Genomic DNA, 17,406 nt, shown 5'->3' on the forward strand with positions numbered 1-17,406 from the left:
GCATCTGTGAAGAGAAAACCAAGTTTTTTTTTTTTTTTTTAAATTTAGATTAGCCAATTATTTTTTCCAATTAAGGGGCAATTTAGCGTGGCCAATCCACCTACCCTGCACATTTTTGGGTTGTGGGGGCGAAACCCACGCAGACACGGGGAGAATGTGCAAACTCCACACGGACAGTGACCCAGAGCCGGGATCGAACCTGGGACCTCAGCGCCGTGAGGCGGTTGTGCTAACCACTAGGCCACCGTGCTGCCCGAGAAAACCAAGTTAACGAGTCGAATGTGACTCTTCTTCAGAGGAAGATCGAAATATGATACGTTACATGCTGTCAAAAGTGGAGGGGGGAAGGGGTCGGAAGGAGGAGGAGGAAGGTCTGGAATAGCGTGGAGGATGGGAGAGGTTCAATAATAAAAATGTAAGGGAATAAGAGGCAAACAGAGTTGGTCATAGTTGTAATAAAGAAACAAAGCATTTAGGGGGTGACACAGTGGTTAGCACTGGGACTGCAGCGCTGAGGACCCGGCTTCGATTCCGGCCCCGGGTCACTGTCTGTGTGGCGTTTACACATTCTCCCCGTGTCTGCGTGGGTCTCACCCCCACAACCCAAAAAGATGCACAGGGTGGGTGGATTGGCCACGCTAAATACCCCCTTAATCAGAAAGATTTTTAAAATACCAGCACGTGGCAAAACAAAGAGTCAAAATAGGCGGCAGAGTTCATAGTCTGAAATTTGAACTCACTGTTGAGTCCAGAGGCTGTAAAATACTTCATTGGACGATGAGGAAGAGATACCTTAACTGATAGAAATGGACCAAAGGACAGAAGGGTTTTTGGTAGAAGTGGCAAGTTTCTACCATTCCCCTTGCCAATGGCATCAACTCACTAGAAGACAGTTCAACATCTGGCAGACACCTTCTGGTATCTTCCAGCATGAATCCAGGGCTTTCCAACGACATTAGAAAACCACAACTGATTTCAATTCTGCCTTTGCTGATGCCCACTGCTTCGACATTTTCCAACGGAAATCTGTGCACATGGGATTTAAACAGGACTGTGAAACAATATTTATTTCCTAAAGATTGGAAAGTGGTTTTGTGCATCGGTCAGCGAGCAGGCCAAGAAAGGGAGCCATGGTGTTCATTACTAGTGACCACTGAGATATTCCAAAAGGAGCCGTCCTGCGTAAATAACCTTCATAATGATTCAAATGAAATTAGATACTGACCTGTTCTGTTGAGACAAAGGTTACAGGACTTGTCACCTCATAAGCGATTTGGACAGAAGCTCCACCCATGTCCAGAATGCCAACAGTCCGCTTGCGAATCACAGGGCCTTGGTTGGGATTGCTAGACACAGTTATGGCAACACGTGCATCATTATCTGAAAACAGTTGATAAAGAGGCCGTGATTAGATCAGTGATCTATTCAACTCCGATATGCTTTTCAGTACAGCGTCAATGCAACTTAAAAAACAAATAATTGCTCTTTGGATGTAGGTGTCGCTGAAGAGGTCAGCATTTATTGCCCAACCCGAGGTGTTTTTGAGAAGGTGGTGCAGAGCAACTATCTAGCATTTTCTGATTTTATTTCGGATTTCCAGCATCCCTGGTATTTTGCTTTTATCGCTTCCTTGTGGTGCAGAGCAACGATAATAGGGGCTGTTTAGCACAGGGCTAAATCGCTGGCTTTGAAAGCAGACGAAGGCAGGCCAGCAGCACGGTTCAATTCCCGTACCAGCCTCCCCGAACAGGCGCCGGAATGTGGCGACTAGGGGCTTTTCACAGTAACTTCATTTGAAGCCGACTTGTGACAATAAGCGATTTTCATTTCATTTCATCTTGATCTGCTGCAGTCCATGTGGTGTCGGTACACCCATGATGCTCTTTGGAAGAGTGTTCCAGGAGGTTGATCCAGTGACAGTGAAGGAACAGCGATATTGTTCCAAGTCAGGATGGGGTGCGGTTTGATGGGGAACTTGCAGGTGTTGGCATTACCTTGCATCTGCTGCCCTTGTCCTTCCGGGCGGTTGAGGTCTTGGTTTGGGAGGTGCTGTTGAAGGAGTCTTGGTGAGTTGCTGCAGTATATCTTGTCGCTGGTACACACGGCTGCCACTGTGTGTCAGTGGTGGGGGGGTGGGGCAGGAGTGAATGTTTTACAGTTTGGAAGGCATGCCAATCAAGTGGATTGCTTTGTCTTGGATGATGGAGTGTCATTGCAGCTTCAGCCCCCTAGACAACGGGAGAGTTTTCCATCACACTCCTGACTTGTGCCCTGCAGGTGGTAGAAAGGCTGGGTGAATCAGGATGTGAGACACCCATTGCAGAAATCCAGCCTCTGATCTGCTCCAGCTCAATAAAAACCTTATAGCAGCTCTTATTCATAGAAACTGAGATCATTTTCTTTTTAATTCATTCAGCGGATATGGACATTGTTGGTGAGACCAGCATTTATTGCCCAAGCCAATTTGCCCTTGAGAAGGTGGTGGCAAGCTGCCTTCTTGAAGCGCAGCAATCCATCTTGTGTAGCTACCCCCACAGTGCTGTTGGGAAAGGAGTTGTAGGGTTTTGATTGGGCGGTGGTGACGGCGTATGGTTCCAAGTCAGGATGGGGTGTGACTTGGAGGGGAACTTCCTTCCAAGTGTCTGTTGCCCTTGTCCTTCTAGGTGGTGGAAGTTGTTGCTTTGGATGCCATCAAAGGAGCCTTGGTGAGTTGTTGCAATGCATCTTGTTGGATGGTACACGCTGCTACCACTGTGCATTGGTGCTGGAGGGGGTAAATATTTAAGGTGGTGGATGGAATCAAGCTAGCTACTTTGTCTTGGATGGTGTTGAGTTTCTGGAGTGTTGTTGGAGCTGCACTCATCCAGGCAAGCGGAGAATATTCCATCACACTCCTGACTTTGTAGGGGGTGGACAGGCTTCGGGGAGTCAGGAGGTGAATTACTCGTTGCAGAATTCCCAGACTCTAATCTGCTCTCGTAGCCACAATATTTATATTGCTCGTCCAGTTCAGTTTCTGGTCAATGGTTGTTGCATTTAAAAGTTCTGTTGATGGAGGTTACATATCGAGTGGTGGAAGGTAATAGGGTGAACTGGCGGAGGGTAATTATTAGTTAAGTATACTCAAATGTGTACACAAGTAAGAGTCAGCCAGCACTGAGTAGTTTGTGTGAGTGGAGGAGTAAGCTCTGTGATAAGCAATAAAGGCTCAGGGAGGAATTCTCCCATTTCGAGACCAAACGTCATGGTGGGGGCGGGAACATTGGAGTATTTTCCACTGTGGAGGGTGGAGGGAAAACACGCCAAATCCCCTGGCTCCGACGTAATTAATGATGTATCCATGTGTTTCACACCGTATTTAGTGGCGGGCAGGCTGGTAGTCTGCTGTCATGTCCGGGTGCCACATTGAAAAGGCGTCCAACATCACTGACCCACGATTGAAAGCGGAATTCCCGGGCTTGGGAATTCCACTGCCATTTGACAGCAGAATGGTTGCCCAAGAGTGAAAATTGGAGATTAAGATTTTCTTTTGAGAGGAGTCTGTCATTGGAAGCTCTCTGAAGGAAGGTGACTGAAGCTAGGTCCATGATGACAGAATATGTTTTTGCCACCACTGATTAGTCAGTGGAAACATCGACATATGGACACAGGTTACATCTCTACCAAAAGGAACGCAAAGGATAGATCTGGCACTTTCACTTCCTGTCAGGAACAAGATCAGTTGCACAGTGTTCTTGGAGCTAGATGATCACAATCTGAACAATGAAGATTGTTTGGACATTCTCTTGAGAATTATGGATAAAATGTATATGAAGGATGACTTGTTGAATGCCTATCAAGCTTGATTGGACTTTGATCAAATTTAAATAAATGGGTGATCCTTTCAAAGAAGAATATATCCTGGCGTGTAACTGATTATATACGAGATTGAAAAGATTCTACTTGGAACTTAATAAATCATTGGACTGAGTCAGGATATCAAATATGGATAAGCTTTTAGTTTTAACGGCAGTCAGAATCAAAGGTAGAGATCCACTTTTGGATCAAATGCCCAATGCCTTAAGAAAATAGATTTCTGGGAAATACTTCATCTCTGGCTGTTTTTGGGATGCACATGGGCTGTTCAGCAGTGATACCAAAGATGGGAGGATACAATGCTAGCAGCATCGAGACTGTTCAAATATTGGGCCCAAACATGTGTACAAAACAAGAATTGCAAACAAGACATAGAAAGATCTTTTTGGGAACTGTAATTGACACCACGAGTTGGGCTATTATGCAATAACCCAGGGATGTGACTTCAAGGTCATTACGCATTGAATTGGCCAAAAATTGAGCACTGTGAAGCACTGCTGCATCACAGCGCCAGGGTCCCAGGTTCGATTCCCGGCTTGGGTCACTCTCTGTGTGGAGTCTGCACGTTCTCCCAGTGCCTGCGTGGGCCTTCTCCCGGTGCTCCGGTTTCCTCCCACAAGTCCCGAAAGACGTGCTTGTTAGGTGAATTTGACATTCTGAATTCTCCCTCTGTGGACCCGAACAGACGCCGGAATGTGGCAACTAGGGGCTTTTCACAGTAACTTCATTGCAGCGTTAATGTAAGCCTATTATTATTATTATAAATAAAAAATAGGGATTTTGAGACAATGTGCAAAGTAGGGAAGGTGAAGAGGACAATACTAACCAATCAGAAGGAATCGTATTGGTCACCAGAACTTCAGTCCGGTAATGATTAACCTGTACTGATATCATATTGAGCGAAATACCTTTACTGTTAAGGATTTTTAAAAATTCATTGATTGGGCCAGTGTTTATGGGGTGGGAGGAAGGCGGGATCAGGGCATTCAATTTGATGATCAGCCACAATCATAATGAATGACGGAGCAGGCTGGAAGGGCCAAATGGCCTGCTCCTGCTTATATTTTCTATGTAGGCTTTTATGTATTGACCATCCCAAATTGCCCTTGAACTGAGTGGCTTGCTAGGCCATTTCAGAGGGCTTTTAAGAGTCAACTACATTGCTGTTGATCTGGAGTCACATAGCAAAATAGGAATAGTGAAGCAGACAGGTTTTTACGACAATCGGCTATGGTTCCTTAAAACATTCAAGTCCAGATTTTTATTGAATTCAAATTTCACCATCTGCCATGGTGGGATTCGAACCCCTGTCCCCAGAGGTTTACCCTGAGTCTCTGTACTACTGGTCCAGTGATAATACCACTGCAATAATCCAACCAGTGATAATACCACAACCCCACTGTTTCCCCCAAGTAAACCTTCAAAGCAAAAGGCCTAAATGAAGCTGAACATGATAAAGTGATTATATCTGATAGAATTCCAATTATAATATTCCTTTAAGGCCTATCATCACTAGACAGAACATTAAAGAGGTATTAATGACAGCTGGGAAAAGGAACCTAAAGGAGAAGCAGCAAACTATTGCCAATAATTTGTGCAGCCCTCTGGCCAGAAGTTGAAGATTCTGATAAAGGATGCAGGGGTACTGGATGTGGAATACATGAGACTGGTTGAGGATATAAGTGAAAAATGTGACATTTGTAAAACGTAAAGGAGAATGTCACCACGTCCAGTAGTAAGTCTTCTATTGGGGGAGACTTTGAAGAAACCGTCGCAATGGACCTCAGAAATATGGAAGGAGGAAGAAAAACATTCTCCTACATTTTGTAGATGTAGCAACTAGATTTAGTCTGTCAATGATGATTTTTCGAAATACCAAAAAAAGTAACTATTGATAAAATAATGAATAGGAACGGGGCCGGGAGTACCAGCTAAATTCTTAACGTACAATGGGAGGAGGACAAAGACGAATCTCGGAGTCTGTGTGAAAATTTGAACACCGTCCCCTAGATCTTATGGATTATATACAGCAAAACTACATCCTGATGGTACATATAAAGCTACGGCCATATTTGTAGCTCAGAGATTTGAGGAACAACTGATCGACCAGGAAGTTAAGAGCGGACTCCCCCAAAAGCAAGATAAGCAATTTCATAGAATTTACAGTGCAGGAGGCCATTCGGCCCATCGAGTTTGCACCGGCTCCTGGAAAGAGCACCCTACCCAAGGTTAACACCTCCACCCTATCCCCAAAACCCAGTAACCCCACCCAACACTAAGGGCAATTTTGGACACTAAGGGCAATTTATCATGGCCAATCCACCTAACCTGCACATCTTTGGACTGTGGGAGGAAACTGGAGCACCCGGAGGAAACCCACGCAGACACAGGGAGGATGTGCAGACTCCGCACAGACAGTGACCCAAGCCGGAATCGAACCTGGGACCCTGGAGCTGTGAAGCAATTGTGCTATCCACAATGCTACCGTGCTGGTTTGTGGATTTTCCTAGCCATTTTCGCGACATAGCCCTGGGAACGCAAAGCCATTGAGGCGAAGGAAAAAATACAAGGGGAACAATGTCAAAGAGAAGAATTTCTTAAAGCCTCCAAAAGAAGCTGGAGGTATAGAGGGGAAATTGGGGAGGCTGAACAAGTGTTTTTACGAGCTAAACGATGCATCCAGGCTATGATACGTTTCAGTTAAGTCCATCCTACTAAAAGCTGGTTGTGTTCAGCTAAAAGCAGATCCAGCAATGATTTATTGGTGCGGCGCAGGAAGACCTGCGGGTATTTTCTTAATGATAATTTCCTGCGGCAAGTGAAAGAAAACTGCCAGGAATTCTATCTTCATTTTGTTTATTATTCAGCTCCGAATCATTGCGAGGGTTTCCTGTGACCCAGGACAATGGAGACCGTAACAGTTCATCTAAGCCTCTCCGAACATTCAGTTCCTTTCTTAATCAGATACTTGTCCAGTAATTTTGAAGCCAAAATGCAACAAACTTTGTGTCGCTCGAACGATTCAGACTGTGGACAGACCGAAATCCAACACAGACTAATGGGACAAAACTGTCCTCTCTCTCTCTCTTTTCCCAGAAAGGTCTCTGTAGGCTAAATTATTGGATAAAGTTGGCTAGAATTATAGGTTAAGTGATTTAATTGCATTTTTTAGGATTTTGAAACAAAGTTACAGGGAAGATAATGAGAAACATTTTTATCCTGGTGTTGGCAGAAGAAGGCAGGTAATAATTTGGTTTGTAACTTTAAATTTGATATCCATTGATTTTTGCGCATTGAGGACACTAATGGATAAGGCGTTAAAATAAGTAAACAGTTAGAATAAGGATCAGCCATGAATGGTTTCATTGAATGGTCAACTCACAAACCTGCCTCCCATCCATTGACTCCATCTACACCTCCCGCTGCCTGGGAAAAGTGGGCAGCATAATCAAAGATCCCTCCCACCCGGCTTACTCACTCTTCCAACTTCTTCCATCGGGCAGGAGATTCAGACGTCTGAGAACACGCACGGACTGATTCAACAACAGCTTCTTCCCCGCTGTTACCAGACTCCTAAACGACCCTCTTTTGAACTGACCTGATTAATGCTACACCCCTGTATGCTTCACCCGATGCCGTTGATTATGTAGTTAGATTGTGGACCTTGTGTTGCCATTTTATGTATTTTCTTTTTATTTTATTTTATTTTTATGTACTAAATGATCTGTTTGGGTTGCTCGCAGAAAAATACTTTTCACTGTACCTTGGTACACATGGCAATAAACAAATTCAAATGGGTGTTGAGGGGCAAACTAGGGAACTCTTGTTCCTGGATCAAGGCTCTGTTGATCCTTTTTGGATGGGAGTCTTGATGGACGAGTCACGATTACTTGTCTTTTTAAAGATCTGAAGGATTGTTATGTACTTTTCAAAACAGACACGTGTGAGATCAGGGGTTTCTGAAAGGATATTGGTGGTTGTGCAAACACTTCCTGCAAGAATAACATTTTGGAGACTAAAATGAAGTGGTAAACATGAAACAGAAACTGGCCAAGCCATGATGGGGAAGAAAAACAACTTAAGATTTCGGTGACACTTGTGGAGAAAAACGAGTCAAAGCATTTGATAGAAGCAATGGACAAACGGCAGGAAGGACGAGTGAAGTCCTGGCAGGTAGCCCCGTCGGTTTCAAAATGGTTTGAGAACACAGGAAAAGGAAAATAGCCTTGCAGGGAAGTTTGGAAAGAAAACTGCAGAAAGAAAGGGGGAGGGGGCTGAAATCTGTCGACGGTGAAGCAAAGAGGAGGTAGGGCAAAGAGGGACAGGTGACTGGAGTCCAGAGAGAAGTGTTGGACGTAGGCAAGGATTGGCAGCAGGTGTTGGGTTGGGTTAGGGCCATCCTTACCCAACCCCGTGGACAAATCCAAAACAACCAAGGTGGACTCACCATCTTCAATATGGTCAAATCGTCCAAGAACAAAGTTGATTCCAATCCAGGCATAGACTCCTGTTAACACAATTCTACAAGTCAGTAACAAGATCAGATAAGCAAAATGAGAAAATGCTTCAGCACGCAACCCAGATTAGAGAAGCCGGTATTGTTCTCCATAGACTAGGATCCATAGAATCTCTACGGTGCAGAAGGAGGCCATTCGGCCCCTCGAGTATGCAGTGGCCCTGCTAAGGAGCACCCTAACCGGGCCCACTCCCCCACCCTATCCCCACAACCCCACCAACCCTGTACATCTTTGAACACCGATGATACAGGTGTACAAAATTATGCCGTGTTTGGATAGGTAGACATTAGCTGGTGGTACAAGGAGTCAGAGACACAGATTTAAAGCTTTGGGGGCAGGGGATGCAGTGAGGGGATATGAGGAAGAACTTTTTTTAATGCAGAGAGTGGTAACGACTCAGAACTCACTGCTGATGAGGATGGTGGACACACAGGTGATCAATGGTCACAATAGGAAATTAGATGGGTGCACGGGATGGAGCAGGGGATTGGGAATAACTGGATTTCTCTGCAGAGGGCCAGCACAGGCTTAATGGGCTGAATGACCTCCTTCTGAGTCGCAATTGACGCCCTGAGTTCGGGCACTAGTCAGACACTCTTGAGGGACTTTTTTGGGAGAGGGAGGGGGAAAATGGATGCCTTACTTAATCGCGGTAAAATTACTTCCTGTTGTCGTGTCCTACTTCACCCACAACATGCACATCGTGGAGTCTGATAAGGCGGTTGGGAGGTGGCTGCGAATAGCAGAACGCAAACATAAGGCTTTGAGCAACTGACAGAAACAATGTGAACAGCCTGCCACAGCGAAGGTATGAATGATGTAGATAGGTTATCAAGTGGATGGCTGAAGCCTACGGAATTGTGCTCCATAGACCCAGCACCTTGGCAAGAGGAGGGCAGTGAGGAAATGGGGCAGATACAATAAAATGCGAGGGAAACGAGGCTGTTTAACACCTGTGCACTGCAAACACGATGGGCCAACGGCCTCCTTCTGCACTAACAATTCTCTGGTTTCCAATAGCCTTACACGTGCGACAATCTCAGCTGGATCATGTGGTCCTTCGCAAAGAAAATAGCAAACCTACACCTCCGGGCCCGTACAAGTCAAAAATCTCCTTCCACTGATTAAATCTTTAACTTTTTAGGATCAATACTACTGTCGGTGGAACTTATGAAGGGACATTTTCAGGGCGATTCAGCCAGAGTGATGGAACAACCCAAGCAATTGCGAGGAAAAGTCGATGGTTCACTGCAGGTCACAATGGCCACCGTTAAGCATGGGCTGGTCACATGCACGTGGCCTGCCATTCGGTCAGGTTTCTAGTGGAAGGGTGACTGGGCAGAAATCCAAAAGGTGATGGAGGGAATCGAAAGTACTGCGAAAAAAACACTTAATTTGGCCAGTTCTGACTGCACAGAAACCGTGCACCATCTGAAGATGAGATGCTATCGGGTTTGGCTACATTACTGAGATGAGTAATCACTGCTCACTGGTTATTGGAACCATATTTGGAAAGGACGTGGCGTATTTAATACAAAGTGATTACATCTTTGAGGGAGGGGAACAAAAGGATGGGTGGGGTTGCGGGGATGGGGCAACGTTTTGGGCCTGGGTGGGGTACTCTTTCAAAGGGTTGGTGCAGACTTGATGGGCCGGGTGGCCTCCTTCTGCATTGTAGAGATTCTACGATTCTATGACAATCTAAATGCCAATGGAAACCAGGATACCCCAATGTAAAATAAAAGCGGAAAATGCCGGGGAAAACCCAGCAGGTCAGGCAGCCCCTGTGGAGAGAGACATGGAGTGAACGGTTCAAGTCCAGTACAACGTATCCAAGGAAGGATAAGCTGGCGCTGGAAAGGGTCCAGAAGAGATTCACAAGACTGATCCCTGGAATGAAGAACTTGTCATATGAAGAACGGCTGAGGACTCTGGGTCTGTACTCGTTGGAGTTTTGAAGAATGAGGGGGGAATCTTATTGAAATTTCCAGGATATTGCCACGCCTGGATAGAGTGGACGTGGAGAGGATGTTTCCACCTAGGAAAAGCTAGAACCAGAGGACACAATCTCAGACTAAAGGGACGATCCCTTAAAACAGAGATGAGGAAGGGCAGCACGGTGGCGCAGTGGGTTAGCCCTGCAGCCTCACGGCGCCAAGGTCCCAGGTTTGATCCTGGCTCTGGGTCACTGTCCGTGTGGAGTTTGCACATTCTCCCCCTGTTGGTGTGGGTTTCGCCCCCACAACCCAAAGATGTGCAGGCTAGGTGGATTAGCCACGCTACATTGCTCCTTAATTGGAAAAAATGAATTGGGTACTCTAAATGTATTTTTAAAATAAATAAATAAAAGAAAACAAAGATGAGGAGCAATTTCTTCAGCCAGAATCTGTGAGACCCTTTGCCGCAGAAGGCTGTGGAGGCCAAATCACTGAGCGTCTTTAAGACAAGAGATAGATAGGTTCTTGATCAATAAGGGGATATGGGGTTTATGGGGAAAAGGAAGCAGAATGGGGATGAGAAAAATATCAGGCATGATTGAATGGCGGAGCAGACTCGATGGGCCGAGTGGCCTTATTCTGCTCCTCTGTCTTACGGTCTTAACTCCTCTTCAGAGCTTTCTGAAGAGTAGTGCGGACTCGAAGCGTTCACTCGGTTTCTCTCTCCACAGACGCTGCCAAAGCTGCTGAATTATTCCAGCATTTCAGATTTCCAACATCCGCAGTATTTTGTTTTCACTCGAATAAAGAGCACATTTTCATACATTTGCCCAGCTTAGGGAAGTAAGCTACGCTACCTTTGTGCTGCTGACACAGATACGAATCATATTAATTCTGATGAATAGGATCACTTGCAGTGGTTGGGTCGATTTGAATCAGCAGTGTGCACAGGACCGATGTAGCTGCTGATTGTAACTCTCAGCTCATTAAAACATTGCGATTACTTGCTGGGTGTCACAAAGCCATGGATTCAAATGTTTTGTTTCTCTCACAAAGAGCACTGCAATGTAGGTACCTCGCTGCAGCAAAGCCCAAGGCCTACTTACCACTACATGAGGAAGCACAGCAATTTGGGTCAGTGCCAGACCCATACGGACGGCTGCAAGCTGCAGCTCTGCAGAGCATTTAGCTTCTCTGCCCCCATCCCCTCCTCCCCCCCTCCTCTCCCCCTCCTCTCCCCCCCCTCCCCCCCTCCCCCCCTCCCCCTCCCCCCCCCCCCCCCCCTCCCTCTCCTGAACTCACTCAGCCCCACAGGCTCCAACCGACCCACTCCTGCAGTTGACCCAAGTTATCATTTTCCATGTGGGAACCTGGATAATGGGTGACTTTCTGCTGTCAACAGAAAAGAACAAGCTTTAGGAGGAGGTCAGCAGCAGCAGCAACCCAGGGCTGGGGGGGGGGGGGGGTTTCCTCTTGGGGTGGCGTTGGGGTTAGGGGTGGGGTGTTTCCCGATCTGTGTTCTTATTGTTATATGGGGGGGGCTATCGTATTTTGGGGAAATCCCTATGTATAATTCTTGCGCGTTGTGTTCTTGTTTCTTTTTTCTGTGAGGGGGGGGGGTGGTTTTGTTGAAAATCAATTGAAAACTTGAATAAATATATTTTTTTAAGAAAAGAAAAGAACAAGCTTGCATACCTCCAGTAACGTTTGTGACCTCAGGATGTTCCAAAACACTTTACAGTCAAAAAGGTACTTTTGGGGCAGCACGGTGGCCTAGTGGTTAGCACAACCGCCTCACGGCGCTGAGGTCCCAGGTTCGATCCCGGCTCTGGGTCACTGTCCGTGTGGAGTTTGCACGTTCTCCCCGTGTCTGCGTGGGTTTCGCCCCCACAACCCAAAAATGTGCAAAGTAGGTGGATTGGCCACGCTAAATTGCCCCTTAATTGGAAAAAAAAAATTGGCTAATCTAAATTTATAAAAAAAGAAAAAAAAAAAGGTACTTTTTAAAAAAAAAGTGTTGTCACTGTAATGTAGGAAACGCAGCAGCCAATATGCACACAGCAAGCGCCCACACAACAGCAGTGTTGACTGGCTAATCTGTGTCTTAAGGAGCTATTGGTGTAGGGCTACATGTTGGCCAAGACACGGGGGATTCTTATTAAAAAAAAAAAATCGTGCAATGGGATTTTTTACATTAATACCCGAGAGGGCAGTTAAGACCTCATTGTCACTGTCTCAGCTGAAAGAGTGGTATCAGGAGAGTCAGCCCAGGTTTTTGTGTTCCAAGGACGTGGGGCGGGACTTGAACCCACAAACCTTTGGCTCAGAGGTGAGAAAATTCCTGAACCAGAGATGACACCAAGCTCACATCCTCAGCCAATATTCTCACAGAATCTATAGAATTCCTGTAGGGTCGGTGGCCATTCAGGCCTTTGAATCTACACCGACCCTTTGACATAACACCCTACCAAGGCCCATCCTATCCCCGTTACCCCGTCTAACCTGCACATCCTTGGGCACTAAGGCACTATTCTGGCATGGCCAATACACCTAACCAGCACATCTTATAATAATAATAATCATCTTTATTATCATCACACTGCAATGAAGTTACTGTGAAAAGCCCCTAGTCGCCACATTCCGGCGCCTATTCGGGTACACAGAGGGAGAATTCAGAATCCAATTCACCTAACAAGCATGTCTTTCGGGGCTTGTGGGAGGAAACCGGAGCACCGGGAGGAATCCCACGCAGACACGGGGAGAACCTGCAGACTCCGCACAGACAGTGACCCAAGCCGGGAATCGAACCTGGGACCGTGGGGCTGTGAAGCAACGGTGCTAACCACTGTGCTACCATGCTGTCCATAATCTGTGGACACTAAGGTGCAATTTTAGCACGGCCCCATTCCACTTAACCTGCATATCTTGCAGCTCCCAACAACCTCCTGCCGATCCCTCAACTGGGATCACCTTACACAGCGAAGGCTGGGAGTCAAACTTAGGACCCATTTCCCTGCAGTGATTTGAGTGTAAGCCGCCTGGCGCATCCAACCTCTCAAATTAAAAAGCGTGCCTTGGGCAAACACTTCATACTGCACAGACACTGCAAGTGTTAATTGTCTCACCTACAGACCTGTGAACTAACACGTACACTACTCCTGTGGTGTGGTTCTGGGCTCTAAAAATAACAGGCATGCACATTTGCATTTTAAATTACAAAACATGCATGAATTCAACCAGAGAACCTTGCAAACTGGCTAATTTACGACGACTAACTTAACAAGTCAAACACTGAACTCGCCTGGAACTCTAATTTCATGCCTGGCTACTCTTGGCCTTTTGCTGCTGTGCCTCATGTGAAATTATTTACAGTTGTTCAATTTTTATGATTTGGATGCAGAATCTGTGCCTACTTCCTGATCTGCAGTGTGCCCAATGAGAAACGCAAGCATGTGGGAGAAGCACTGAAATCAGTCATGTCAACTTTAAGGACTGGGACTCGAGCGCATTTTATAGAGTTGTCCTAGATTATAGAACAGGCCCTTCGGCCCTCGATGTTGTGCCAAGCAATGATCACCCTACTCAAACCCACGTATCCACCCTATACCCGTAACCCAAACAACCCCCCCTTAACCTTACTTTTTAGGACAGATTCTATTCTACAAGTCAATGTCCGGGGAACTGGAGGAGGTCATGCCTATTCTGCCATGGAATTAGAATGTGGCGGCTCTATAATCTTGACTCCACAACTCTCATCACGCTGACTTTTTTATTCTACGTTTTAGAGTACCCAATTCATTTTTTCCAATTATGGGACAATTTAGCGTGGCCAATCCACCTACCCTGCACATCTTTGGGTTGTGGGGGCGAAACCCACGCAGACACGGGGAGAATGTGCAAACTCCACACGGACAGTGACCCAGAGCCGGGATCGAACCTGGGACCTCAGCGCCGTGAGGCTGCAATGCAAACCACTGCGCCACCGCGCTGTCCCTCAACACGCTGATTTAACGAAACACAACCACCAGAGCTCTGAAAGTTACAATTGAACTCACAACCCAATCTTTTATTGGGGGAAAGGGAATTCCAGATTTCTATCATCCTTCATGTGATTGAATTGGAAACATCTAAAATCTACAGAAGAACCTGCAGAAGGCAAAACAGGAACAGTTGATCTATCCAGACCCTCTCTCTACTGATGCTAACTCATTTGCTTGGTTTTTCCCCAGCGTTTTTTGTTTCAAACTTCCAACATCATCAGTTCCTTTTGGCCTTTTATATATATTTCTGACACCGAGTACCTGAAATAAGTTTCATTTGTTTTTGTCTGCACTGGTATCTGTCACAACTGGAAAACCGTTGCTCTGCTTAACGCTTCCACACCCAGAACACTACAGAAGTAGCTTCAATTCCTCTAACGTGGAGATAGAGGGAGAGAGATAACCGACTTGCCTAAGGCCAAAGAACTTCAGAGAAGGTTAACAAAACCCAAGGATTGGTGTCTACTGGCTTAAACTGTGCACCTGAGGATGGAGCAGTGCTCCGAAAGCTAGTGTTTGAAACAAACATGTTGGACTTTAACCTGGTGTTGTAAGACTTCTTATTAAACTGTGCAGAATATTGATGAGTAATTTGCTGTTTGTCCAATGAGGGGGGGCCCTACATATTGCCTATCCAATAGAGACCAGCATCTTTTGATTGGGTGTTGATAGTGGAGGATTGGAATAATCTTTATAATAATCTTGTAATCTTTATTAGTGTCACAATTATGCTCACATTAACAGTGCAATGAAGTTACTGTGAAAAGCCCCTCGTCGCCACATTCCGGCGCCTGTTCGGGTACACAGAGGGAGAATTCAGAATGTCCAATTCACCTAACAAGCACGTCTTTCGGGACCTGTGGGAGAAAACCGGAGCACCCGGAGAAAACCCACGCAGACACGGGGAGAACGTGCAGACTCCGCACAGGCAGTGACCCAAGCCAGGAACCAAACCTGGGTCCCTGGCGCTGTGAAGCAGCAGTACTAACGATATAAAATATAAATATAAAATGTTAAGCTGTAATGCTGATTGAATGAACCTATGGACGGCATGGCAGCACAGTGGTTAGCACTGCCGCGTGTAAGGTGAATTCTCCCTCAGTGTATCCGAACAGGGATGTGTTGAAGAGGGAAGTTTCACAGTAACTTCATTGCAGTGTTAATGTACTTCTTCTGACACTAATAAAGATTATCATTATTAATAATACCCACCTTCTTGTTTACCGGAAATCACCTCTGCGTGGGACTCAGAAAAGAGGAAGTCAAATTCGACTGGCACGTCAGTGAAAAGGTCCTCGAGAATGGCACTCTGCTGCCTGGAGAGATGCAACACATTTGAATTCAGATCAGATTTTTGTTCAACATCATTTATTTTTATGATTCATTAACAAATTAAGTTATAGTCCTGAATAATCGCAAGCCTTCTGACGTAGCCACTGAAACTTTAGTAGCAATGTTTTTGATACACTGGGTCCCAGCCGTCAACCAGGCTTTTCAATTTGGGGGGACTCACTCGCTCGAGCGGGGAACCCCATTTGCTCAGCCCTCTGTGTATCAGTGGACTGACTTAAGGTGGCACGGTGACAAGCACGGAGCCTCACACAGTGCCAGCCACCCAGGTTCAATACCGGCCTTGAGTGACTGTGTGGAGTTTGTACGTTCTCCCAGTGTCTGCTCCGGTTTCCTCCCACAGTCCAAAGATGCGCAGGGTACGTGGATTGGCCGTGCTAAATTGCCCCTTAGTGTCCAAACGGTTAGATGGAGTTAAGGGGTTAGGTTGGGGGCATGGGCCTGGGTAGGATGCACTTTTGGAGGGTCAGTGCAGACTCGATGGGCCGAATGGCCTCAGTCTGAACTGGAGGGATTCTAGGATTCTATGAACTTAAAGTAGCCATAGCTCACTGGTGAAAGGCAGGCGTGGCACTCAATTGAGGGGGGAACCAGGCAAAGTGATTTTACAGGTAAATGTTTTAATGGTAAATGGGGGAGGGGCTTGTGTGAAGGTTAAAGAGCAACGCACTGACATACCCCCAACGTAGGCTTCAAAGCTGGACAGTCTGCCCTTGTTGGTACAGGCACAAGTTTTAGATTCTGCCCTCCCCCCAACAAACCCCAATGGCATAGACAGCCACATTGGGCAGCAGAGTGGAGAATTTCCCCTCACAATGGAAAATCTCCAACACAGGTCCCCAGCGAGCACAGATCAGGGGCGGGATTCTCCCCTACCCAGCGGGGCGGGGGGTCCCGGCGTAGGGGAGTGGCGCCAACCACTCCGGCGTCGGACCTCCCCAAAGGTGCGGAAAAGGTGAGAATTTCGCCCCAGGACTTGAGTGAGCTGCACCCTATCATGGATTTACAGAACCTATGCTCTGTTCTTAACGATATATTGCATTTGATTCCGCAATGAAGACTGGAAGGCAATTATCACGAATAAAACCCCATATCACAAATATACGAGCACCATCTACTTGAATGGGGACAGAGTCCCGTAGGTCACAAGATTAGCGGGGTGTTTCCCAGCGCTCGAAGCGCCATGAAACACCCCCGCTATCTAATGCCCGTCCGGGTCGATCGGGAACTTCAGCGGGGAACTCTCTGACGAGGCCACTCGGCCCCACTCTCTGCATTGAGGAGCTCCGTTTGCTGGAACTCAACGGCGCGAGATCCGGACTCCATTTATTTATGTTTCAAATACCTGATATCTCGAGTCCCCCGACCCCCCCACCCACCCTCCCAAGCCCCACCTCACTATAAGGGGGCCCCCGGGCACCCTCGTAGCTTCCCACACCAGGCAGAACACCCCCTGGGCCCGATCACTGCCGCAAAGAAATGCCAGTTTGGCACCTTGGCAGTTCCCACAATGGGCAGGATTCACATTATCATAGAATCGTAGAATTTACAGCGCTAAAGGTGGACATTCGGCCCATCGAGTCTGCACAGCCCATGGAAAGAGCACCCTATCCCCGTAACCCCACTTAACCTTTTTGGGCACTAATGGCAATTTAGCACGGCCAATCCACCTAACCCGCACGTCTTTGGACTGTGGGTGGAAACCGC

The 17,406-nt window shown here is 46.6% G+C and overlaps 1 protein-coding gene across 1 annotated transcript in view; it reads right to left on the bottom strand.

Annotated features, from left to right (window-relative positions):
- LOC119979345 (ectonucleoside triphosphate diphosphohydrolase 4-like) overlaps positions 1 to 17,406 on the bottom strand; it is an 84,300-nt gene that overhangs the window by 25,562 nt on the left and 41,332 nt on the right. The window contains exons 6-8 of the mRNA XM_038821444.1: positions 15,562 to 15,665; positions 8,303 to 8,362; positions 1,226 to 1,380 (exon numbers count right to left, since the gene is read on the bottom strand). Coding sequence (XP_038677372.1) covers positions 1,226 to 1,380; positions 8,303 to 8,362; positions 15,562 to 15,665 — 319 coding nt within the window. The remainder of the gene's footprint in view (positions 1 to 1,225; positions 1,381 to 8,302; positions 8,363 to 15,561; positions 15,666 to 17,406) is intronic.

The sequence above is a fragment of the Scyliorhinus canicula genome, chromosome 16 (genome assembly GCF_902713615.1).
Source record: "Scyliorhinus canicula chromosome 16, sScyCan1.1, whole genome shotgun sequence".
Classification (NCBI taxonomy): Eukaryota; Metazoa; Chordata; class Chondrichthyes; order Carcharhiniformes; family Scyliorhinidae; genus Scyliorhinus; species Scyliorhinus canicula.